Consider the following 27,826-nt stretch of genomic DNA (forward strand, 5'->3'; position numbering starts at 1 on the left):
GCAAATATATACATATATTTCTATTTCTAATGTTGCTATCTCGCAGCTCGCAGTCACTGACGGAGCCTCAAAAATGTGCGATAAGGACAACTGCAGCTCCATCCAAAAATCCGATGCAAAAATCTTAGAAATTCGAGGTTTAGTTCTCGACATTTTTCTCATTTGACGTTTATGATAACACCCATGCTCTGTGCTACAAAATAGCTGCAGAGTTATCTTGTTCTAATGCTAGCTTCATTAATCTAGCTTCATTAGCTTCATTAATTCATAGAAAATACAGGGTGGTTGGCAAGCCTTGGACATGTTTTGCGAGGTGAATATCGGTAGGTGACAACCAAAACTCACTAATTGCAAGAAAATAAGTAAACTAAGTCATCCTTGTTTTTGTATAACATTGGTTCACTATGGATTTGAACTTGTAGTAGTAATCAGTGAGTTTTTGTTGTCGCCTGACGATATACATACCTATAGCTCATAGGTTATACTGAGCATTTTTTACCTACTATGGGACAAACACCAAAAACGCGAAAAAAATTTCGTTGTTTCATACATTTCGCTGAATAGATGCTGATTGCTCATGTTTTCTATGAGTGATATGATATATCAATTATTTGTTGCGTTTTCGGGTATGTCTAGTTAATCCAATCGCCCTCTTAAAAATTTGAGCCCATATATATGCGCGCGTATGGTCGACCCCGTTATCCACGTGATAAAGTAAATATCACTCTTTACACTTAACACAGCACTACCACGTCGATAACTCAACTTCCTAATCCGTAGGTACTGGAAACAGAAAAGACTCATCGAATCCCAGATATACAGCCATGTGGACACAATTTACACTTTATTTTGGATCAAATAAGTAAATAACTAGAAGAACCTGGATTATAAAATACATAACAACGCTATTTCAAGATTTAACACAAACTATTCCCAATAATATACTTTGCGAAAAGCAATGAATCATTCTTCATCATAAGACCCCGAGTTGACCCTCCTTCATCGGAGCTACACAATTCACAATAAGTTTTGTTTCGACTTTGAACTCCTACCAGTATAACTTGCCCCCGAAGATTTGTAAAAGTTACGTGTGATTAGAAGTCAGATTCCCAATGGTCTTGAGTGGCAAAGTAATCGTAAGTATTGCCAGTGACAACATGGTGTTGCTTTAATGCCAGGTGAGGCCGAATACATGCCCTGTACGCAACACCTGCAGACGTTATATCCACATAAATAATGTTAAATGTTTCCTTATGCTTTATTACTAAATTCTCAATAGGAACAACCAATAAAACGAGTTTCTAATCCCATGTTAAATGTCCTAAGTGAAATGTCTTTCCATATCTACTTAATTTTAATGAAAGTTCAGAGGTCGATTAAGCATTAAAATAAGCACACGTACTATAAATCTAAAGTCGCATAATCTCTGACAATTAATATGTAAGTACAAGAAGGAAATTACTTCAATAACAGTTAAAGATAGAGCTAGTAAAAGGACTTAAATATTGGAGCCACGTGTGGTTTGAATTATCAGATTTCTAGCCGTTTGGTTTAGTTATATCATAATACATACTCTACTCATATTACAACTTAGATGCAAAAAAAAAGCGGTGGTGGCCGAGTGGATATGACGTCCGACTTTCATTCCGGAGGCAGGTACGAATAGGTTAAGAAAATAAAATAAAAATTAAGAAGTAACATACTGCAATAGTTTGCCCTTCTTTAGTTATTCCAAGATCTGCATTGGAAATAATTTTACCGCAAATGTAACTACCTCCAAACTAGTTTGGTATTTTAAAACAGGTTGTAAGCCTACGAAACCTGGATTTGTCCGGAAAAAGATAACTGACTACCCGACACCACTGTACTGATTGCTACAAATTGAAATGGATAGCCAATATCGTAAAGTATGAGATCGTAATAATTTATTATTTGAAATTCTTCAGCAAAGTACCGAGTATCTAATTACCGTACAAGAACAGTAGATTACAGCCCGCCGATATCCAATAAATAACACTTTCGTCGATAAATCAAACCTTCAAAATTCCGCCAAAGATATCCGTTCCATTTAAGAACGTACATATTATAAATTATCCCACTGTCATTCGACACATACGCCACGAGTCAAAGGAATATCACCTTTAGTAACACTGGCGCTTATGACTAACAGCGAGGTATTCGTATGAGAATAATTTGAGTTTTCCTGTCTTAAAAGGTATTTAAATTTAGTTAGCGTTTATATAATTGTTAATAATGCCCTTATACTTACAAGCGCGCTTAGCGACATAAGCGACATTCACTCTAAGATCCATTTTTTATAAGTGATACGCATTGTAAGGTCATAAGCGCCATTTGGGATGATGGTAGTTTTATTTCGTATTGCCAAGTATGGATAGCGATTAAAAATGTTACATTTAATGAATGCGGTTTCGCGGGTAGCGTTAAATCATCCAATTTGGCTGTGGGTTTGAGAGGAAGTGTGAAAGGCGATTAATAATGATGTTTAGTAATGGTTGCTTATCTCTGGAATGCTGACTGCAGGCGGCATTGGTTTAGATTTGCTTCGTGACTTGATATGTCGCCACTTATGTTGTAATGGTAAGTGTTTTTAAGCAACGCTCAGCTGAATTAGTAGAGGTACAATGGGGCTATAAAACTGCCAATTGTTATGTTCATGTCCGACATGTAAATGTAACTACTGATAAGTTGATAGCACCTGAAGGTAAGCACTGCATTTCGTGATTTAGTGTTTCTATTTCGTAGTCATAGAATGTTCATATAATTAATATAAGGTCAATGTGGAGACCGTCTATAAGGGAAAACCGACTACACACTATCGGTTTTAACTCTTGCGTTTGTACACTTACTCTACATAAATAAATTAATAGTTTAAAAACACTAGAAAAACACGCTTTTAGAAATGCACGTAAAAACTAAATTTGACATAACTGAAAAACTTCCAAGACAATATATAATAGGTTTGTTATAACTTTGAAACCTGATCGTGTTCAAAGTTCATTACGTGATCTTTCTCACAAGTGCAAACACGACTATGATACGATATTCCATCATGGAATGCCAGTGCCTATCTTCCGGCTTCATCATCAGACCTTGAAACCCAATCGTGGTCAAAGTTCATTACAAGACTTTTCTAACAAATCCATACACAGCTTTGATACGATGTTCCATCATGAAGTTCCAGTTCATATCTTCCGGCTCCATCATCAGATCAATTCGATAGAACCATATTATTGTATTGTCATCAGAACTACATACAGCTGCCAATTTTCATGATGCTACGATCCTTGGAAGATGGTTAAATTAGTTACCTTAGATTCCATTACATAGTTACATACAGGTGGAGGTAATAAAGCCAAGCTATACCTTTCGGACTGTCGGAGCACCGTATGTATACAAATACAAGAGTTATTGTCTTATGACGGATTTTACTGCAATACATTTTATATGCCGGTCATCACTATATTGGACCTTAAGTAATTCTCATATCCACAATTAGATTAAACTGGCGGAGTGTACATACTCCATTACGGATTTATTACGGAAATCTTCAACTTCATAAATTAAAGTCGGAAAATATAAGAAGGTCCCGTACCTGCTTTTATTTTCCGGGCTCCGTGCCTTTTCAATCATTGTTTTCAAAATATGCCTGAATTCAATATTGTCTTCTGGTAAGGCACGTACTAGATCTTTTTTTAGCGTACCCAAATGAGATCATACCATGGTGTTGTAATAAGTACTTCGCAGATTGTGTTATCTCTACTTTTAAGATTGTGATTTGTATAGTTTATTTTATTAAGATGTGCAATAATAGTATTTTATGCAACAGTTGTATAAGAAGGGTCAAAAAAGGCGAGTGGCGTGAGTTACAATGTGAGCCGGAGCCGAAGGCGTAGGCGAACATTGTAAAGGAATACGCCACGAGAATTTTTTGACCTACTTATACAACGTTGCATACAATATTTTTCCTACGAGTCAACAAAAATAAATCTTAATTTAGGTAAACAAATTACAGCAAAAGTATATAGCCAAGACGCGCGAGCATACCTTGTTACGCGCCCGGCGCGGGCCGCGGCCGGCCGGTCGGCGACACCTCCTCGTAACTCATGAGGCCCTGGTACTTGCTACTTGCTAAATTAATTTTTTGGACAGTTTTTTCTCAATTTTGGCCACCGTAGCCTACGGAGACTAACAAGCAACGCTAAGCGGTCTTCGTAGTCTATGAGTTTTGCTATATTACGGGTGTCACATGCGTGTTTCTGACTTATGAAGTAATTATTTTTACTATGCAACCAAATGAATATTTTGTAAGTTGGCAGCAATGCTCTTAGTTTAAAACTGTATTCGTTTTGGCTTTGTTAGGTTGGTAGCCATTAATCGCAGTAACGTTATAGCTTATAAAAGCACAAGAGCTTTTATGAGGAATAGACAATATAGACTTTTCTTGAAATCTTTTATGTATGTTCTTATATTCGTGTTAATGAATGCATAAATGACAGATAACAGTAGAGGAGTAGGAAAAGAGTATTGTATAGTGTTATAAGTATTCTCTTACCGTAGTTTGAGAGAGCAGGAGCCGATCCTCAGTGCAGCTTCGAGCACGGTGACGGCGGCCTGGTACTGACCTGCTGCCAGCAGTTCTTGACCCACCACCTGGAAACGACTATCTTGTCAGATTTGGACTAAATTAGATTTAAACTTTTGTTTAACGGCTAAACGAGCTATTTTTTGTATTACTGGCTGGCTCTTGTAATTGTTACTTTAACTAGGAATGTCAAACACTGATTTGCTTTAAAACTTTCTGAATTCTTTTTTTGACAATTTTTGGTTTGTTTATACCTACACTTACTTAGCATTAGTTAAAGTTAAATATTGTCTGGGAGGAAGTAAAAATACTTTAAAAAATATTTAGCGAATTGTAACTTATTAATGTGATAAATAGCTTCTAAAAGTCATAAGTACCTAGACCAAAGATAATCAAATTATAAATCGCACAAAAACTGCTTCGTCAGTTTTTGTGCATCGTCTCAGCTTCAAAGATGTCGTCATGTAAAAAAAGGGGTCCTACAATTATGTTTAATACCGGCCTAGCAAATTAATTCGACCTTACCCAAGTTGGAGGTAGAAATACACAGACACAATCCACAAAGTAATGAAATAACTAAAATTGCTTTTGTATTCATGTGAGCTTCTCATGATAATTCGCCCTAAATCGGCGCTTTCGGTAGCCTCAATTCTCGTTTTTATATCATTACTGGCAACATTACAATAAACTAATACTTCCAAATGCGAAATTGAGTATCACGGCGCCTTGCAAAAAGCGGGACGAATTTTTAAGGATCCATTATGGCTTCCATTACGATCACCGCTCTAAAACATTTTACTAACGATTTGAGGTTGTTTTCGTATAAAGTAATAAACACTCGGTCATTTGGGAACACCCACATAGCCTTTATAGCGTACAAATTTATAAGAAAATGTGAGAAAAATATAAAATTGATCACACGCTGATAAACGTTTGCGGAATATGTATCGGCAAAGAAACTGCTCCGATAAGCTCAGAGACCATAAATGTGGAAATAAAACCGCAACATTAACCATTAACGCACTCGTAATGCAGATAGAGGGGCACTCTAACGTTACAGATGTTAAGATATGATTTAGAAAAGTGCTTGTTGTTTACGTTTTGGAAGCGACAAATTTGAACTTTTTAGGGCCCCGTAATCAAAATGGCAAAAATGTAACCTTTCGTTCGTCTGTCCGTATAACTATGCGACAGCCATTTTACTAAAAACAACTATAAGGTATATTTTATTTATAATTGAAAAAGTCGTATTTGTTCGCTTTGTTTAGGAAGAGCACTCGATATATATTATGTAAATAAAAGTGTTTGTTTTTTAAATTACCGTGTTGCACATCATTCGATAGGTCTTCCAAAATTACTTTAAGGTTTCGAAAAAAGTTTTGTAAAATGGAGGGGACTCGTTTTCCTCATTTTCGTTTTCTCATTTTTGATAAAACAATATAAAAAAGGAGTAAAGTAAAATTTAACAAATACTTTCCAGTTTCCACATGATCGATTAAGCTATTGATGAGATTTTTCTAAAATACTGCTCTTCTTATTAAAAATATGTAAGTGCACCGAAGATACGCCTTTTCGCTTGCATGGATTTTTTGTATCGTATAAAGATACGGAACCCTTCAGTATGCATGATCCGACCCGCGCTTGGCCTTTTTTTTTATATTATACAACATTCTTGACAAAGCGGTTATAAGGTAAGTTTACTGATGAGGCAAAGCTGTGATAAATGCCTGATAATGGTAAGTATAGCCATGCATAAAATGATATTCGTATGATATGAGGCCATTATTGTACATATAATTGCTGGTAGAAAATTTCCTGTACGGTTAGTTTAAGTCCGCCAGTTATATTCAGACATAGAAGTTTTTGTGGCAAAAACAAGTGCTTGAGAAAATGAAACATTGACAAATAATAACATCGATAATTCAGTCATAAATTAATAATTAAAAGATGTAAATTCGACTTGCTGTAATTTACCGGGAAGTTTCAAGAATGCAAATCAATTAAAATCCGACAATAATTTCTTTATTACATATATTAAGTATTTAAAAATAAAAAAACGTAAACTGTAGACGTGTACAGTATCAAAAAATAAGAAAACTCCCAATGGGTGTATCAAAGAAGATATCAACCGTGTTGTGAATTTCGCGGTACATGTCGATATTTGATTTTGTCAATTAATTTAGTTTGCTACAAAAACTTCTGTGTGGTTATATTATGTAGATGTCATTTTGAAATTCGCTATGAATTTACAGTAAATATTTTTCTCAATCTTATTATGTTCCCAAAACGAACAAAACTATTAGTAGCGGCCATTTTGTGGCAGTAGGCCGCCATTTCGAGCATCCACGTCCCGCTGCCGATCAACTGTCGTGCAGATTGTATGTAAATTCAGCCGGGCTGCGTATTTATGGCGCTCTGATCACTCAGCCCCATTGTCTGAGTTAAATGCGCCGAAAAATGCTCAGATGTCGCCGGATTCACCAGCGGAATGTATGCAAATGTGCTCTCTGTATGGGGTGGTTAAAGCCAAACTTATCGGGGATCGGCTTTATTTGCTTCTTTTTACTTTAATTAATGTTGTTAAATGTAACTAGCTGCTTAATCTTCAAGCATCGCACCAAGTCTAAACATGTTCTTGGATATCTAATAATTGAATTATCAGTGAAACCGACATTATTAGGTTATACTGATAGATACGAAAGTATTATACCTAATAGCTAAGCTAACAAGCAATGCAGCATCTGAAAGACTAAGATACCTGTCCGATCTCATGTTAGAATGTTCATTGATTGACACTAACAAAGGGCATCGTTGTATTAAACTACATGGGACTCAAATCATGCGAACAAGACTCGTTGGCCGCATAAGAAAATCCCTTTGTAAAGGAAGGGTTTTAAATAAAGTGAGTGACAACGATATTTCCGGAGATATCCACGTTAATGGCGGGCATTATTTCGGGATCGGTCGCGTATCAGATGCCATTTAAACAGGACTCGGTAGACAGCTTAAATAAGTTAAATTCGCATCGACAGGAGCCTCACGATTCTCACAGTATTGTATTAAACTTTAGTGCCTACTTACGATACCTTTTTCGGTGAAAAAAGTGGCGAGTTGTTGACAAAAATTACACGTGTTGAGAGAGGTAAATTTTGTTGTGTATGTAAATGTCGTATGTGTTTCTTTATATAGGTAAAATAATTGTTTTAATAGGTATGATTCGTCAATCGATGTCCTTCTTTCCAAATCAGCAATGTTTTTTTTAAGGGGCATAAGTTCATGGTAAATCAAAAGTAGCTCTCTACTTCTCGAAGCATTCCACGAAATTACCCGTACAAACGTGAATTATATGAACATTTGTAAGAGTTTTTTTCCATCACAATGGATTGTGAAAATGCTCAGTTAAATAGTTTAAAAAATGCAAGTACAATAAATACCTAATATACGAAATAAAATGCATTTGTACGGCACAGCTCATGGAAAGTCCCCAATGTTTAAGAACACTGAAGTTTAAATTATTGTTTGAAATATAAGTTTTGCGACGTATATGGGGCATATGACAAACATGAGTATGCTACCAAGCTACCAACGCCCGAAACCCCTTTAGGTTATGTTTAGCTAATACCTATTTAGTTCTGTGTTTAATATTTCATGCAGGAACGAAAAACCCGTACAGTAATTATTGAACTAATCAGTACCCCTAGTTTAAATTTATTCTATAGCGAAATGTGACGTACGCGTTTGCGTTAAGTCTCATTTTCAATGGGATTTTGAGTTCCCAAAACGTCCCGCTTGGCCCGCTGTTTTTAAATCCCATACTAAATGACACTTAACGCAAACGCGTACGTCACGTTTCGCTATCGAATAGATTTACACTAGGGGTTCAGAATTCAATATCTCCTATATAAAAAACTTAAAAAAGGTTAATGGAACGAGTACACCCATCTACGAGTGTCACCTAATTTTCCCAATCAAAGAGTCATTTTAGTATAAAACGAAACTAAAATAAACTAAAAATAGTGAGCAATCGTTAGTGTCTTGATATTTAAAAATTGAGATTAGGTATTTACCGATATCAGTACGAACGGGCTCTGATCCAGCTTCATCGCCTCTAGCTGCCTGAAGGTTGGTTCTAGTGTAGTTCGCAGGGGAGACTTGAGAGAAGCTTCCACCAGGGCAGCGAGGAGCTGCCGAGACGCCGGCTCCACGCCCAGGCCTGAACTGAAGGCTGCCAGGGCTTCGCCGTGGCGCCCGAGGCATTGGAGAGCCACCCCTGTGAGCAATGAAGTATTTAGAAAAAAATCACTTTGTTTTATTTATGGTATCTAGAACTAGGATAGGTAAACTGATGTTTTATTGATTAACTGATGAATTTGTGCACGTAGTTTACAAGATTATTGCGTTATAGTACAATTATTAAACTTTTTAGGAATTAAAGCCCTACATGTACATTTCACATTTCCAAATTCAGAATTTGAGTGGTCGGTGGGTAAAAGCTAATTCTAGATTATTTTTTAGTCGGAATAAGATACGATGTCAAGAAAGTAAGTACTTATAGGTCCTCGTAACATCAGCTACTGTGTGTAATGGTGATGATTTCAACGAAAATATTCGTGAGCAAGAAAAACAACACCGCGTTACCAATTATAATTTGAACGAATAACACCGCTATTTATCAAATCCAAAACAAATTACAATCATAAAAATTAAAATTACGATAATCGTTTTTTTATTGCGGCCAGTACTTAGCATAGGAGGTAAATCATACTCTCCAAAGATAAAACCGATCGTAATGAGTGTTTATAACACTCCGCATCATAAATACGAGTATATAGAAAGCTGAGTGCATTAGTGAAATTCAGGCCATTTAATAAAATTATATCACATAAACCTGTAAGACAAATAAGAAATATAGATTGTAGTGTCCATCATAGCAACTTGCGCTTCTTATTAGTTGTATATTGGATGGTATCATAAGTTATGTTAGTTATTGCAAGATGATTTGACCTTAGTTTAATATCACAGCTCCATCTATTTCTACTTTCTCAGCTGACTAGACAGCGCTACGGAGTTGAGCAGACATCAAAGCCGTATTCTGAATGGATATAAATCCTTGCCGAGAGGTTCATTGTCACGCCATTTAAAGCAGTGAAAAAACGCGATATTTTCGAGATTCACAATCTTTATTATCCATTCGTCTGCGCTATCATTTCATTTTTGCGCTATGATATCATTTTGCCTTACCATATTACGCGAAGTGAAAGCGTCGGCAAAACAATAGAAAAGAAACGGAATAAATCATACAGTCGCACGCAATGTCAACTTACGATGTATATGTAATAACACGCATCGTTAATTTGTGATTTAACATGATGGCATTAGTCGGTAAACATACGAACATGGAGCGCTGAACGCTTGAGGTGGTATGGTAATTGAAAAATTGGTGGCGCGATGAAATATTATACCAGGGGTGCAGAGTTCGGGAGTAGAGTTTATTTACAGGCCTTTTGTGCAGAAGGTACGTGACTGTTTGGTAAAATGGTAAAATTGGTGGTAAAAAATAACATGCATTTTAAATTAATATGCCGAACTGGCAACTGCTTTTTGTGGTGGTTTCTAATACTTACACTCATATAAACGCTTTTCTCAAAAATACTTTATTCGCGTATTACAAAAAAATATCCTATAAACTCTCAACTCAATCGATCGTACGACAGCGATTGCTACTTCTAATACATATGTATTTAAGTTCTTAATTTACGTTCTTACCTTGTCGGTAGTAAGCTTTGGGCCAGTTGGGGCACAACTCTCTGGCCTTCGTTGCATCTTGAAGTGCTGCTGCGAATTGTCCCTGTTTGAGTCGTGCTGCCGACCTGTGTACACAATTAAAATAGTAGTAAAAATAACTTTAAGAATACGTTAATTATAAACTGAAATAGATGTCATATACTAAAGAAAAAAGTGACCAAGTTTTTCGAGGTGATCGAGTGGTTTAGTGGTCAGGACGTAAGCTAGAGACGCCGGTTCGATTTTGTCCTTGGCCACCGGAGGGTTTGGTGACTTTTTATTTAGTATATCATTGCATAAATTGCGCTTCTGCGGTCGCAAAGGCCCCGGACAACTGTTCGTGCGTCACACGGGATTCCTCAAAATCCGTGACCGACTACAAATAGCGAGCTTAGGTAGAAGTTACCTGTTGCTGTAGAGTATATGGTTGCCCGGGTCCAAGGTGAGAACATCAGTGCATAGCGCTAAAGCGCTCGCGATGTCCCTGGACCGGCTGTTCGTTCGACATGCAGGATTCCCCAAAAGCCGTGACCATCAGGCCCGGATTTAGAGACCTAGGGGGCCCCCTTCTCCATCTCAATCACCATCGCTAGGATGCCTGGGTCCCTAGGCCCGGGCCTTGTGGGTCTAGGCGGAAATCCGGCTTGTCCGTGACTGACTACTAATACCGAGCTGGGTAGAAGTTACCTGTTACTGTAAAGTATATGGTTGGCCGGGTCCAAGGTCAGAGCGTCGGTGTACAACGCGACGGCGGTAGCAAAGTCCCCGGATTGGCAGGCGGCATTCGACGCGCGCACTTTCTCTACGAAGAGTGCCCTCGACGCGGCTCCCAGGGACGCTGAGCCCGTTGGCTCTATCTGTAAAGGAAAATATAATAGTTTAATAAAAATGTAGGGTATGTCATGTATGAACACTACTAACAGTAACACTTTTAAGAATCACGCTAACCTACCGCCAAAAAGCTATCCCGTACAGATGAGAAATTGTTTTTCTTTAGAGAGGGCTAACGCAAAATTGTAGTTTGTATGTGTTGGATTTTTAAACGCTTTAATCAAGAGCAAATGTTATGAAAAAATCACACAGAAAATCAACTAGTTACAAATTTGCATGGGTACACTCCAACCAAAATCCAAAAAGTTAGATTTGGATTGATAGGAAAGAATAACGAACACATGTCTAATTATCATTTATTTTAAATTTTATATCGTTCCCCTGCATACCATAGCAGTGTAATTCTAGTACAAAATAGCTAATGATACTTGTAAAATAACATAATTTTAAACAGTATTAACTTATACTTTCAAAGATATTGAAGTAAAACGTTAAAACCAGCCAAGATCGCCAAATCTTCCGTCACAAATTCGGGCGGCGCGCCATATCTTTTGTTCCTTTCTAATTTCCTGGCTTTACACCCTCTCTTAACCTTCCTTGAGTTAATATTGCACAAATGAATACTTTAATTGGCTTATCTAGAGGCTGTTGTGTGAAGGAAGGTGTGTTCGATGTTGTGTGTAGATACTGTAGATAGACTATACCTACAAACAAACCAATATAAAATATGGCATCGATTATTAAAAACAATGCGTAATCAGATACCAGACGTCAGACGTAGACGTCTTCGATTTGTATTAAGGAGTGCTCTGCCCAAAAAGAGGCACTATCACATATTATTAAATTTCATACCGGCAAGATGGCTTATTCAGAAACGTTAATTAAGATAATTACGAAAATTTAATATGATAATATGTACTTTAGAGCGAGCGCGAAGCATGATGTAAATGATTGGTAAAGGTCTGTATCAGTATCTGAATACTGCCCTTTCCGAGGTCAACCCAGCCTCTTGCGCCCTTATATGGCAAGTACCAAAAATACAAAAGAACAATTTGCAGTAATACACTTGTAAAGAATGGCGCATTAATCGCGTAATCGCTGCGCAGGCGCGGGTAGCCAGGCCGAGTTCAAATTCGATTTCGCATCATTCAAATTAATCGACTCATACGAATCGTGACCACACTTTTAAATTACTCATATGTTCCTGGCATTAAATCTCGATTTTTTTCTCATTCAATAAGTAATAAAGTCAGACTTTTAATTAATTAGAATGGAGTTTAATTGCTTGTTTTTTTAGAAAGTTATATTCGTATCACTAGCGAAAGTAAGCTTTAATTAAATTTAGAATGTGAAGTGTGGGATATATCGTTCAAACTTCACGAAAAGAAACGAAGCAAAAAAGAAGCGAAATAAATAAGCGATATTCAAAAGTTAATAAATAATACAAAAAGACAAATGACAACCTGCTACTGGATTTCTAAACCCTATCGTTTTTTAGAGGCAATCTTTGGAGGGCTCACCACCTGCGATATCTAGCCGAGCGCATCTCTGAGTATTTTTTTCTCACGGACTGCATTCCCCGCCTTCACCATTGAAAATTCAAATGATCCAACTTTCATCCTTGCACGATTTACATTGTTGCGTCATCAGACATCACGCACGGGTGAACTTGAACTTGGCACGTAATGTATTGCACATCACGAGTAGTGTGTGTTCAGGTTTTGTTTTGGTGGCGGATGAGCTGAATAAAGGTGGGTTGACCTGTTGAAAGCGCTTACCTCTGACCCTCGTGTTTTAAAGGTAAGACGTGCTCGAAAAATTGATCTGACGTTGGCAGGTAACTCGTTACTATATTGTATTTCTTATTTTCATTAGGTACTTAGTTGCAACATTGTTTTAAAGTACCTATCATGTTTTTTTTCTCTGAGAACTGCGTGCGGGGGGATTGATCCAGGCGGCCATTTTGAAAAAATGATGGACGTAATCGTTCTTTATTCGCTTTATTTAAAAATTCGTTTAAAAGAGGCGCCTGATAACCGGCACGGCCGACATATTGGGTAATTATTTTTTCTTGAAACAACCTTTCATTTATCTTGAGGCCTTACTTTTTAAAATAAGGACCGCCCAGCGTCGCTTTGTAAACGTCAAATAGGCAGTTTTTAAATTCAAACAACAGAAGCTCATCAACAGCGTAATTTTTTTTTCCATTAGAACAACAGTATGAGTTGGGGCTAAATGTCACGAAAGTAGATAAAGTAATATTTTATCCTGTATAAAAGTTTCTATTATAGCCTACTGTTAAAAACCAGCATTTCATGCAATGGTATGAAATAAATAAATAAATATTATAGGACATCATTACACAAATTGACTAAGTCCCACTGTGTTGAGGGTACTTAGACAACGATATATATGATATATAAATATTTATAAATACTTAAATACATAGAAAACACCCATGACTCAGGAACAAATATCCATGCTCATCACAAGAATAAATGCCCTTACCAGGATTTGAACCCGGGACCATCAGCTTCGTAGGCAGGGTCACTACCCACTAGGCCAAACCGGTCGTCAAATAATAAATATCATTGTCATAATTTTAAACAACCTAACGACATATAAATAAAGCCTGTGCGACAATATATTAAGTAAGTGTATTTTTAAGATATCTTAATTGCTCTTTTTAAATCAATTTGACACCAAGCTGATTGAACTTAGCTGATTGAAAAAAGATTGAAATAGAAACATATTATATATAACTAAATATTTTTTGGTAATAAAAAACTACACTTTCTAGAGATAAATAAAATATCCACCATATCAAAAACCACGTACCGCACACTCAAAAGGCTTCCATTATTTCTAGCTCTAAATCATAAATTCAATGGATTTTCCGAGAAAATGTTTAAAATTCTGTCCGCACTATTCACATGTGTAGCACTTTATGACCTCTGTCGGGATGCCCACTACCAGAGACCAGTTACTAGTAAAGACTTTCTTTAAACAAATTTCTGTTTCTCGTTAAAGTTTTACGTTTTATTCACACGCTATTCAACGTTTTCCAGGATATGTCAACCACATTCACAGTGTCAATAGAATTTTAACCTTAGCACTCCGACCCTACCCCTTACCCACTGACGTACCCCTTACACACTGACGTACGAGTGTGGTACGTCGCGTTGTCATTATAATGTTTCGTAGACGTTCATAATTCATAATCGTTTACCGTAAAAACCCGTCAGTGATTAAGGGTCAAAGTTCAAGTCAGATTGCGCTTACGGGACATGTGACTTAATTGTCTTCAAATAAATCACCTAAACTCTCAGCCTACGTGGCCAACATGCCAATAGTTAACGCTCCGTAGCGTAGCATAGTCATTTCTCTCTATCAGTCTTCCATAGTAGTGCGACAGTGACAGTTGCGTTTCGTTCGCTACGAAGCGTTAACGATTGGCATGTTAGATACGCGGGCTGAAGTGAAAGAATCATCGTGGCGATGGATTTCATGCCTAAAAATGACAACGAAAGCGTCAACGTCAACAGTAGAGATCCAGTCTTTATTTTTAACTCGTCTTTCCCACAGCCACGGAATTAAATAGGTGTGGGCACAGTACTTGAATATTTATGAATGTTATCTTCACCCTCGCGTTATTGTTAACAAGTGTGGGGGCGAGCATTACGAATTATTTTTATTTTGGTTTGAGACTCTATTTAAGGTATATTAATATTAAGGAATGAGTTAAAGATATGGATTTTGTGACTTCTTTATTATACGAGTATAATAGATATGTAGCTCAGCAGTCATTAAGTCCAGTTTGCGGCGCATATGCAATCGTATATGGCAGTTATAATATTCAACTCTATTGACAGCTATTAAGTTAAAATTTAAACAAAATATTTTTATGACATGCGTTAAGGAGTTAAAAATTATACTCAGTACTAGTTTTGGTTACCAAAAACAGAAATACAAAAAAGTTAGAGCGAGCAGATTGTTTATATACTTACTAACCTAAGCGCAACTTCGATTGTATTGCGGCGACTATTGACATATATCTAAGGACGGGCCTTATGGGCACTGAGAATGGTGCTAGTTCAGTGGTGTCACTCACGAATTCGATTCGTGCAATCTAACGCAAGTAGTTGCGACCAACCGCGCGCGTGATGCGAACTCATCAACCAATCGCGTTGTGGCGTTAGACTGCACGATTGGCTCGAATTCACACCGCTGTACTGGCTCCATTCTTATTGCCCGTAAGGCCTATCCATAGATATATGTCAATGGCGGCAACTAGGTTCGTGACACTATTAATAAAGAGTAGCTAAGGTTAATAATTACAGCAACATTATTAAATGTAATAAGGTATTCGTACACGTCAGTTAATTGAGTGGATGATGGTGAGTTAATTGAGTGGCTTCAATTTTATTTTATTTTTGTTATTGCATGATTTTTATTAGGTAAGAGTTAGTGTATTAATGCTTGACATCATTCGTTGTAAGGAAATGTTTGTTTGTACACCTGTAAAGGTAAAGTCTTGGTGAGTCCATGTAAAATTGTTACAATAGTAATTACCGGCAATGTAACCCATTTCTCACAAACAGTAAAGATTATGATTATGATGATATATAACAAAGTGGTACTTTAACATTGTATTGCAATTCTTTTTTCTTCTTAAAAATTCGTTGATAGCTAAACTAGGAAGTAGGAAACAATATACATGTAATACGAAGATAAGTGACTATCTTCAAGAAGGAAATTTGTTCTTACGTTATTAACAATTAGCTAGAATGGCAAAGTTATTACGTCATTACGGTGATAATGAAAAGCTTCTTTCATTCTGTATTAAAGTGCTTAGTGAATAATTATCAGCAGGGCTATTATGGTCGATTTTATAAATGATATGGCTGTATAAATGATAATATAACTAACATTTTATCCAGTTTTTATTGATTTGACGTCTTTTCCACTTTTGACAGCGATAGATGTTAAATGATTTACTGCATAACATGGTCGGTGGATAATTTGTCATTTGTCTAAATTTCTAACTTAAACTTAGTTGATAAGTGGATAAGTTAAATGATATAAATGACACTTGTCTAGATTTATACCGTTTTATAGCATTTACACCGTTTTGTCTACTTTTGACAGCGATAGACGGTAAATGGCAACGTTTGTTGAATAATTAAATATATAGTCGAGTTTTGACGGCTAGACTTTGATTATTTTATCCTAGTGCTCACTGGGTCACGATAAGTGCTCTTGTGCTACGTAAATGGTGCAAAATACAAATTTTTGGAGTCAAATATCAGTAAGTATCTGTTTTTTTTATTATATATACAATCAAACTCATTTATTTACATATAACATTATCAATACATTTTTCAGGGATGGCAAGATATCATTTCTTCTTTGCCAAGAAGCTGCTGCTATCGAAGAAAAACAAGACAGAAAACTTCAACGCCGGGCCATAAGGGATGCATGCGACCCGTTTGATAAGCCCGACGAGGAGTTTCGGCGCATATATAGGGTGCGCAAAGAATTAGCACTCTATGTGTGCTAAACTTGACGCCGACCTCAACCCTCAACATGGCGATGGATTGCCGGCACATCTTAAAGTAAAGATATAATGTTGCACTATTCCTCAAATCATTCCCGTTACCTTTACCACCTTGATCACAATCATTATTTCATAATGATATACCTACTTACAAGTCTTTGTTTTAGGTTTTAACATCACTGCACCTATTGGCTGACGGTAGTTACTAACGGGGAACTGGAGAAGACCATGGCTTGTCCATTGCTCAGTCTACCGTCAGCCGGTACTTGGATCAATTTGTAATTGCGGTGAATAGAAGGTATGCCCATTTTGGTACAGAATACCACTGACACCGGAGATAAGAAGGTAAAAAAATACGAGTATGGATGTGCAGTGAGATTTTTCTATAATGATGTTCCTTGTATACAGCGTAATCAGTATGATCACATTTGGTATTTGTATTTGAAGTGTTTCTACCTAAATATTTCAATGCAGAATCATACCTTATTTTTGTTATTATATGCAACTTCTTTACCACTCTTACATATGTATTTATGTAAGTATTATTCAATGTTACCTAAGTGTTGGATTGTTTACAGACTCAAGGACACATGGATAGTCTTCCCAGGAAATGAGAGGTGTTCAGGAGGCATATGGGGTTGCTAACATTTTAGGCACAGTAGACTGCACCCAAGTAAAAATATTTCCATAACCTTTACCGCAAGGCGTACAGTTTCTAAACAGAAAAGGAATTCATTCGCTAAACGTTCAGTTGGTATGTAATAAGAATAACTGCAAAATCATAATTAGAAATTTTAGAATAAATCGAATGCATTTTATTTTCTTGTAAATCGCCAAAGTAATCCCTGACAACACCAATGGGGATTACTTTGAATCGGGATTAGTACGTTTTGTTACAACTCATCTATCATTCATTCTGCTAAAACGGATACAAATAGGTAGTCAAATACTATTTTGTAATTTCTAAGATATTAAGAGATTACATATACATATAACCGTTGTTATAATATTTTAAGTATAAATATTTGTGAAATGTTTGACGTTTTCCGCGATTAGGTACATAGATACCCAGAGTCGTTCCATGCAAGTCACCTGTTAGTTTTACGTGATGTATCTGCAAAATTGCATGGACATTGGACACTTTATGAATAAATTAAATTTAGGTTTACCTACCATGTTTAGGGCTCCACTCCTCAAATTTTCTCTGCGGTGACCGAACACATTACCCATGTACATGGATTTTTTGAAATGGGGGACTGGGGGCAGCTGCCTACCATATCCATTGAAAAAGTATTGTACCTACGTTGGTTGCTCTTAAAGACTAAGAATTGTTATTAGAGAAAAGTGGTTTACAAATACCTTAACTAGGATTCCTTGTGTTTCAGGCAGAAATGGACAATATGAATATTTTTTTAACTATTCACTTAATTATAAAATCTTAACGTCATAATGTGTTGAGAAAATAACTTGTGAGACTTCTAATTGTTTTTGCTGCAATTACCTTATATCTTGCGATTAGCTTAATCAAAGTAGTTTTAATGCAACAATATGATATTATGATAAGAAATTTTAATATTACCTGACGATAAGGCATCGACTTCAAACATATTAGTTCGTAATGCATATACTTAAAAAAGTATAATATTTTATTTTATCCTTTTTGAAGTCGGTTTACTTTTTTTGTAAAAAGTTTTTTTGATTATTTTACTTTATAGGTATAATAGGTTTTTCTTTTTTCCAGAAATCTTCCAATAAAAGGCGAACCTGAAGCGGAAATGGAAGGGGGCGCTGCTCGAGGGATGCACTACATGCAGAGAAGCGTGCCCTATTAATAAATAATTATTTCACCTAGTATTATTTTATTTTGTTATGTTCATTAACACTGCCTTCCTGAAAACATTCTGAGGAAACCGGACTAGCCCCAAGAGGTCATCCATTAATTAGATCACACGTTAAGGGGGAGAGAGGGGGTCAAGAAAATGTGACATGTTGTGACAAGAGGGAGGGGAAGTCATAAACTTTGTGACGTCATAAGTCATTTATTTACGAAATATAAGGTATACATAGGATGTTGCAGTTCAACTGAGCCAAGCTAACAATAAGCACGGCGTGGGATCGAATTTAAACGGTTGTGAGTCTAACTTTGGCAAAAAAGAAATATGACTAGCGTGAATGCTCACATGAACTAGACATGATTGAAAATGAAGACCTAATAGGTTCTCCGAAACATGTCGCACAAGTGTCAAAAATAACGTGAGTTAGTTAAACCGTAGTGTTTAGCTTACGGTGTGGGCTGTCATTAGATAGGTCTTTTAAAACAAATATGGGTCTTTAATGACCATTTTTAGATAAAGATAATATTTTTGTAAATAATCGCTCTGAAAGAAAAAAAGAAGAGTCCCTCCCTTTAACTTTCGAACCATGTTGGGTCCAAATAATATGACAAAAAATCATACATTCAACTTGGAACACACGACTGGCTATTGGCAGGTCTCGACATTTTTTTAAAGAGCTCTCAGAGGATAGCTTGTTATGCAATAACTTTAGTTTTGTACTAATTTAAATTAAATTATGAGCAGGCTCAATCAAGGGGTTCTGGAGCTATATAAGAGCCTAGAAACCCAAAAGCTATTTGTGAGGGGTCTTATTGCTATTCTAGTCAACTTGTTTGCAAGAAAGTGTGGTCGGTGGTATCAAGTGAAAAAGCCCGGTTTACACGTTTTTGATATTGTTTTTACATGTACCATTTTACATAATTAGCAAGATAAACGAATTCAAAATTACATAATATAGTCATTTCACAAGAAACGTAACCGTTTACCACAGATACGGTCTTTTTAAATCTCTATGGTGACTTGAAACTATACTCAAAGACACCCAGTTTGGCAGTAGAAAAAGGCGCAAAGTTTAAATTTTATATGGGAGATCAACACTTTGCGCCTATATTTTTAAAAATTTACCGCCTTTTTTCTACTGACCAAGTTGCTGTACCAGAGTTTATCATTTTCCGAGTAAGTAGGTGCAACAAATGCAATCGCTATACATAATTTTTGGCAAACCGCAAGGTCTCAGTTCCGTGCGAAAAACTATTGAAGGAAAACTATAGCGAACTCTGCCGTATACTAAACCATCCACATCGCAATGGAATGCGGTGCAACGCCAGTGTGAAGACCGCCTTACGTTAATTTCACTCAATAGGCACAGTCCGTACCAAAAGTAACTCATCGTGTGAAATGTTGGAAATGATCTACACGCTTAATTTTGAACACCTTACACGCTTCATTACATTTGCCTGTCTTTCAAACCTTAAAACGTGCCTTCAAATCTAAGCGAGCAATGATTCCCCATTTGCTATGTATGAATTGTAGACACAACTTATCATTAAGCCAACTATTTATTAAAAGACGTCTTAATTAAACACAATAAGACTTTATTTTGCAGACTCTTAAATCATGGATAACTTTTAACTATCAATGTCAAATGTGGATAAGTGGTAATATGTCATTTGGCCAACTAATCATTAAAATACGCTTTAAGTATACTTGTTTACAATTTATTTTTCAAAAGCTCAAACCATGGATAATTTTTAACTGTTAATGTCATATGAAGATAAGTGGTAGAATGTGATTTAATCATCTATTCTTTAAAATACGCCTTAAGGCATAGAGTTTAAAATTCATTTTTCAAAACCTCAAAATATGTCGCGCTATCATTAGTCAATTATAGGTTACCCTCGCGACTTTATACCGAATTAAGTCACTTATCAGATAATCGCCAATCCAAGCATTAAATGATTAATGATATAATGACAAAACCATCATAGGCCGGCTGACTCTCTTCCGCAAACGTTAATTTATGTCGGCAGAACTTTAAGTACAACCACCCAAGACTTTTACTTTACGAGTTGGCTACCGCCAAATTGTAGTTTCTGGAACGAAGTTCCTTATGCGATGGTTGGCGGTTGGGGGTTAGGCTAGCTGAAAAAAAGTTCAATGTTTTTCCGTCACGGCCCTCTTTTGTTTAATTTTTTTCTCGACAATAAGTAGCCTAAGTTCATCGACTTACGTATATACTGTAGTGGTACGTATATACTACAGTGACGATCCGGGTTTGATCCCGGACGTGTATGCAGATATTCGTTTTTGTATTTTTTGGACTCGGATTTCATATTTTTGATTGATTAAGCAAAAGCGAAGAAGAGCTAAGCATATCAGTTTCAGCTCGTACAAAAATATTTTCTTATGTTTGGCTGTTCTCCCTGCCTGTAAGTCGCATTTCTGAACTGATTTGTGAAATTCTGTAAGCAGATTGGATAATTATTATTTTGTCGATTATTTTTCGTGTTTATTAATCAAAAATATAGTACATTTATCAATAATAAAATACTTCGTTCCATTCCAACGACACTCACGCATTTTTATATTGAATTGTTACTCGTTTTTACAAATACAAATGCCATAAAAATATCAAACATAAACTAAACTATATTTGCAAGGGCGAGACTTGGCTCTGACCAAAACCTTAAAAGGTTAAAGTTGGCTCGATAGAAAAAATATCTAATTTACATTTATTTTCATTTGTATATCGTTGCCCCTGCATATCACATACCATGGCAATTTCATTTTAGTATAAAATAGCTAGTGATATAGCCGAGGGATTTGACTAGCATTTGAACATCCTTTACGTTCCATTGTTCCATACTTACAATATCTGCTCTGCTCTGCGCTGCGTGGAACTGCGTCGCCTGCGTCTCAGCATACGCTTAGCCTTATTGTTGTTTCTGTCAAGTCAGCGGTGCCACTATTATTCTGTACAGTAGTGGCACCGCTGACTTATATGTACTACACCTCAATGAGTGGCACAGTTTTTCAGAAAAGTTTGTATAATTACTAGCATGCTTAGAAGATGGCCCATTATATTTATAGATTTTATGATTACATACTTAAGTTTTACCTCATAGAATTAGTGTCATACAAATAAAAATAATCCAGCTAATCTCTGTTGGACCGTAAACTAATCTTTTACTTATTACTGAAGGTCACATCGCAACATTTTAATGTAACCCGTCTTTTGCCAGCCTGTTTAGAATCTACTTAGCAAGAGAGAGATGAATGACTTCAAAATTGAAGGGCCGTTTCGAAAAAATGGCGTCGTCGGAGCCTTTGTCTATTTTTTTTATAATCTTAGCACAATTACGTGTTTCTTACCTGTGGAGGTATAAAATAAAAAAAACAATTAGTGTGTGTGGGCGCCGAGACAAATCATGTTATAATTTGGTTCGGGACCGGATTCGGGTAATTTTTGAGGTTTTAGACAAAAGTCGGCGTTAGACGACATGCGTTTTATGGGAATCTATGTCCGTGCGTTCCGTTTCATCCGATTTGACACGGCTACGCGCCTAATTAAAAAATAATGGACACACGAAAATCTCGCTTCGTTTGTTTTATTCAGTGTTTGTTAAATAAATGCCCACAAAAACTGAACCGACGTGTGTTTAATATTTGGGCACTTTGTATGAGACTTGAATTGATCAAGATTAAACTTACCTACGTAACATACGTGACAGTGCTTGTGTCATAATTTGCAATACGAATTCATGAAGCATGAAGTCTCATGTAAATATTTAGATTTAAAAAATGCAATAGGTACCTATACCTATCGCATTTATTTTATCTAAATATTTACAGTATGAGGCTTCATGTTTCATGAATTCGTATTGCAAAGTATCCGTCCGTTAAGCGTACACAGTTTACAGTTTTTTTTTTTCTAAGCCTATATTGATACCTGTTTTGGTCTAGAAGGCAAGATCATCAAAAAGCTCTCAAATAACCAATTGTCAACGCATGTTCCATAGCAATACGACAACAATCATATCGTTTAGTGGCTACCAGCGAATATAAAAATGCACTTCAAATGCAATGCACCTCAGCAATGAACTGGTTCCCTGGCTCTCACGGGTGTTCTGCCCGTCAAGCCAAGCTAATTATTTTAATGTTTGTCCTCGCTAAATACAACTTCAAAACGAATTGTTTTTAGATTGCCACTCATTATGCATAAAAAAATCTTCGTGCAGTCAACTTCCGTGCATCTGTTCGCATCGCCCTGAAGCCGTGGGTCCCATCACGACTCTCATACTTATTATGTAGCACGGATGAATTGAAAAGACAGCTTCAAGCCCCCAGGAAAGGTGTTCAGCGGTATTATATGGTTTGTTTAGGTTATATTTGCAAAATGGCACACGAAAGCGGCGGATTCCAGACATTCCCGGACAATTACGAATTCGTGAGTGACCTTTCACCCCGTCGGGTGTCCCTGGACGGGGATTTGACCTCAGGTCTAGGGTATACGCGCCAACTTAGGAAAAATGTTTAGTAATTTTAGATTATAACATGGAACAGATATAACATGCAAGTACGAGTATTGTCTGTCTATCGGCAGAAATTTACAAAGAAGATGCCTACAACATGCGAAAAGCAAAATCTCACAATGTTTTACTCAGTTTTAGTAATTATTGTTTAACTATATTTTTTTACAAAGATTTTATATTCGGCGGCTCTAGATTAATCAGGAGTAAGTTAAGCAAGTACCTATATACCAGTATATATACTCTACCCACAGAAGCTAAGTTATTTGTTACTAAACATGCTTCTTTGATGCACCTGTCACGCCATCACGAAAGAATGCCAGGAGCGTGGCCTAATCTATCTTCAATAGAATCATTACCTCCCGATGGAATTTGATTCATCATAGTTGTTCGCCGCACATTGCTGAGAAGTCATTCCCACTGCGTGCGTACTGACTGAGCGTATTATCTCACAAACCAGTATAATTTGTACTAGTATACTAGTATATGGCGGACTCCGTTCTATGATGGGTAATAAATTCATATTGCCTTTAGTTTACTCGTCTTCGGGAATAAATCTTCATATTTTGGTATTATATTCCCGTGTGACCTGCATTCACTTATGGTCCGAAGACACTTCATTTCATAGCCTTTGTCATCTTAGCAGATTTTCCGCTTACATCTTTAGGGCTCAGAATTTGTCTAGGTAAATAAACACTTTCGTAGAATCACCCAATAAGTTCACAAGTTCATTAGGTAATTAAGTATCAAAACCAATATTCTTCTTGATTTTGTCTGTGTTTTTCTCCCCTTTAAGAAAATATTTTGCCTTAGAACTGCGAATTTTAAATAATGGTCACATCTTAACGAAGATATTCGTGATATTTATGGACCGATGTTTTACGGTACCTAAATAGGTATTGGCATAAAAGCGTACTTATTTGTTTAAAAAAAAACGGAAATTGACCAAACTCAAAGGGTATTCAAGATATGTTCTGTCCAGTTTGAACAACGCTTTATTGTCCACAGATATCAGATCTTCATCCCCGCTCACACAGTGGTCAAGTCGTCAGTAATATTGTATCGAAAATCAGAGGGAAGATTGCATCCACCGATTGTGGTTAACAGCTGTGCCATATCATACCATAAATAGAAAATTCTTGGATTTACCATACAATTTTTTTATAACGTAGGAATACTGGTTTTCCACTATATCCCTAAGGAGCTTATAAGTTCCTGGAATAACAACTCTTGAACGATGCAAGTTTCTCAAAAGACTTAAGCCTATATTTTTTCATAACACATACGTCTTTCTACACCGCTCGCCGAGGAATGCACACGCGCACGCGTTCGTGACGATCAATTTTGCGAGCAATCAGCCGCCATGATGTTTTTGCTGTCAAAGTGACAACTCGCCAAGTATGATGTTAGTTACAGTTTGATCCGCTACGCAAGTGACGTAAGTTTTGTAACGTGCATGCTTTTTAAAAAGGAATGCAGAGGTACTTACCTTCGGCAAATAAAGTGGTAGATGGTGGGCTAATTTTTAACCATGTTCAACACAATTGCAACAAATAAATAAATATTTGGGGACAATCTCACACAGATCGACCTAGCCCCAAACCAAGCAAAGCTTGTACTGCGACGATATACATATTTATATAGGTACTGCGGACTTCTGGCCGATGTGATATTTCGGCGGTTTCGTGGGAATCAGCGGAATCCGGCACCGGAACAGGTGGCGCAACCGAAAACTGCTTCGTCAAAATGGTTTTTTGATATTAAGATTTTTATTGTTATATGCATGTTAGTTTGTAAGGTATGTAAATGATGATAAATGATATTTAATTTATATACAAGACTCAGGAAAAAATATCTGTGTTCATCACACAAATAAATGCTCTTACTGGGATTCGAACCCGGGATCATTTGTGTCATAGGCAGTGTCACTACCCACTGGGCGAAGCCGGTCGTCAAATAAGAATATGTATTGTAATATTATTCGTTATTTCCTGTATCCCGTTCAACTTAAATACTTTATCAAAATGACAGTTGAAATTTCTGTCGAACTCGCAAGGCTATGTAAACCATTGGCGAAACTTTCAACTTATAAATAAAATCAACGTCATTGACTATCTAAAGACTCAAGTATATTTCCGTTTTCTCATTTAATTATTTTAGAACCTTTCTCGGAACAGTCGGAACCGGCCGCGAACATTACTGCGGATCAAAAAGTTTCTTTTTTACTCCCGCCTGTAGGGGCGGGGTAACAAGTTGAACTTTACAACAGAGTAACAGAGCAGACCGTTAAGGTTTTAGCATACAAAAAGCGCTGAATTGCGCTATGTTTTTGTTCTTGTTTGAAAAATTGCAACATGACTGGTTAAATCGACTTCAATATTTCTCAGAAGAGGGATCTTAACTTGTCGGAAGCATTTGTCCCGATTTCTAAATGATTTTTAAACGGTTGGTCCCATTGCCCAGTCAGGGATATCGAGGGAACTTTTCAAATTTTTATTTAATCGTATGGCATTATCATTATACAGATAAATCACAAATGTAACTCCAGAAAATTTATTCACTTAACCAGCTTCTTTGTTTATTAGCTTTAGCAGGTCTTCCGGGGGGGCTCCAGTATATCGAGGAGATGGGCACTCATCAAAACTATGACTGATACTGTGGTCCTCAGGACAGTGACATTCAGGAGAATCGACTTAGCCGCAGCGATAATTATAGTCTGTCAAACAACTTTGTCAGTAGAAAAAGGCGCGAAATTTAAATATTATATGGGACGATAACCTTTTGCGCCTACATCTTTTAAATTTGGCGCTTTTTTTCTACTGACGGAAATGGCTTTATAGACTATATATAGGGCACAGCGATCGTGACCGGTGCGCAATCTATTAAGAGTGCACCATGCAGTTCAAACCCTTCTATTTTCTTACCCACAATAATCCCCGATCCGAACTTTTCAAATTATGAAGGCATACCATTTTGAAATTGAGTTGTGAAAGATTTCTTGACATAGTGGTCATTTATGTTATGAGACCAGTGGCTCATTTCTCGAACGGTATTAGTATAATATTATTCACGTTTTGTCATGGTAACCTCATTAGCGAATTGGTAACCCATACTACTTGACAGTTCGTGGACTAATATTATTAGTCTAATACTTACAAATCAAAATATAATGTAGAGAAAAAGAGATTATATTTTGATTTTTTGAGGCGTATTTATAAAACATCTCAACCTAATCCACGCTTATTTAAAAACTCTGTCTTACGATTACTAAAAACAAACAAATATAAAAGGTCGAAAATTACATTATTACTTGGCGTATCCGAGCGGTGTAATCGGTCGGGCGTAAAGTTTATAATAACAGAATCGCGATGCAAAGATTATCCCGTACACGCCAGAGCCGAATTAAGACGTTGTTTTCTGTTTTTATTGGAGTCAGTAGGTATAAAAGTAATGATACCGTAAAATAAAATTATTTCAAATCCTAATTTTAAAACTGTAAAATGGGACACAAAAGCGGGAAAAGCAGTGGGATATACATAACCACTTTACAAGTTGCTTCCCCTTCTATATTTTTCTTACCTACAGCTAAGTTACATGGATCAGTACCAAGTTTCACGCTTTCTTCTGGGAAATTAGCTGGGCCAAAAGCCTTATTGAGATTCATTTATGTATGTTTTCCTATATTTATTTATTTATTTTATGACGGGTGTTCGGATGACGCACGATATTAACATGATAATTGGTTTGCTTAAATTGAGAGAGAGACCAGTTCAACATGAAAATACAAGAGTGTGGACATACCTTGAGATTTTTACGCAAATTAGATTTGATTTTAAATGTTAACACGCTGAGTGTGGTCGGATATCGTATTTAAAAATGCTAAAATTGTAATTAATTCCAGTTATTTAATTTAATACATAATATAAAAAGTTTACAGTGACTTTTATAATGTCGTAAAATTAATGTGTTTTGTTTTGCTACATTGAAAATTCCCACTTAAATCGTCGATTCCGATATCATACTGTTACTTTACGATGTCCAACTATTTTTAATATAATTAATATTCTGTAGCATGTAGCTAACTTAGCTATAAAATATTTTAACTGGTTATTAAATGTAAACGGCATTAATGTTCTGTATGAGTGGCATTCTAATGTGTCAGATCGCGGTATGGAGGTACAATTTCACAGTTACAAGACAAAAATAATGAAATGTAAAATAAACCTGTCAAAGACGGTCGTTTTATTTGACTACTAACTTAAGCGATGTATTATTACTTGGCGCTGTTCCATGGAGCAAGAGTTGGGTGTATTGGGGATGGGGTGGGAGAAGGTTACCGAAGCTCCCCAGGACCGGAGTCAGTGGAAGAAAATGGTTCGAGCCCTACACCCCAGTAGGAGGTAACAGGATGGAAAGCAGAAGAACGTATCATCAATGTCAATGATTAGTTATTAGAAAATAGCAATAAGAGTCACTGTAAGCAGTCTTTCTGCCTCGACAGAATAGGCAGGGAGGTGGGTTTCATTACTTACGTATTAACAGTGGTATAATGTCATCATTAATCATTAATGGGGTTGCGTAATGCATAGCAACTATAACTGGTACTATAGTTATTCGTTTTAAAACATATTATTTATACAATATATGCTAGTTTTAATATAAATACTAAAATATACAGACAAATACC

At 36.4% G+C, this 27,826-nt stretch overlaps 1 protein-coding gene across 1 annotated transcript in view; it reads right to left on the bottom strand.

Moving 5' to 3' along the window:
* Positions 1–27,826, bottom strand: part of LOC133528819 (tetratricopeptide repeat protein 28) — a 115,262-nt gene that overhangs the window by 51,819 nt on the left and 35,617 nt on the right. The window contains exons 3-6 of the mRNA XM_061866287.1: positions 11,075–11,244; positions 10,370–10,473; positions 8,671–8,873; positions 4,574–4,671 (exon numbers count right to left, since the gene is read on the bottom strand). Coding sequence (XP_061722271.1) covers positions 4,574–4,671; positions 8,671–8,873; positions 10,370–10,473; positions 11,075–11,244 — 575 coding nt within the window. The remainder of the gene's footprint in view (positions 1–4,573; positions 4,672–8,670; positions 8,874–10,369; positions 10,474–11,074; positions 11,245–27,826) is intronic.

The sequence above is a fragment of the Cydia pomonella genome, chromosome 20, assembly GCF_033807575.1.
Source record: "Cydia pomonella isolate Wapato2018A chromosome 20, ilCydPomo1, whole genome shotgun sequence".
NCBI lineage: Eukaryota > Metazoa > Arthropoda > Insecta > Lepidoptera > Tortricidae > Cydia > Cydia pomonella.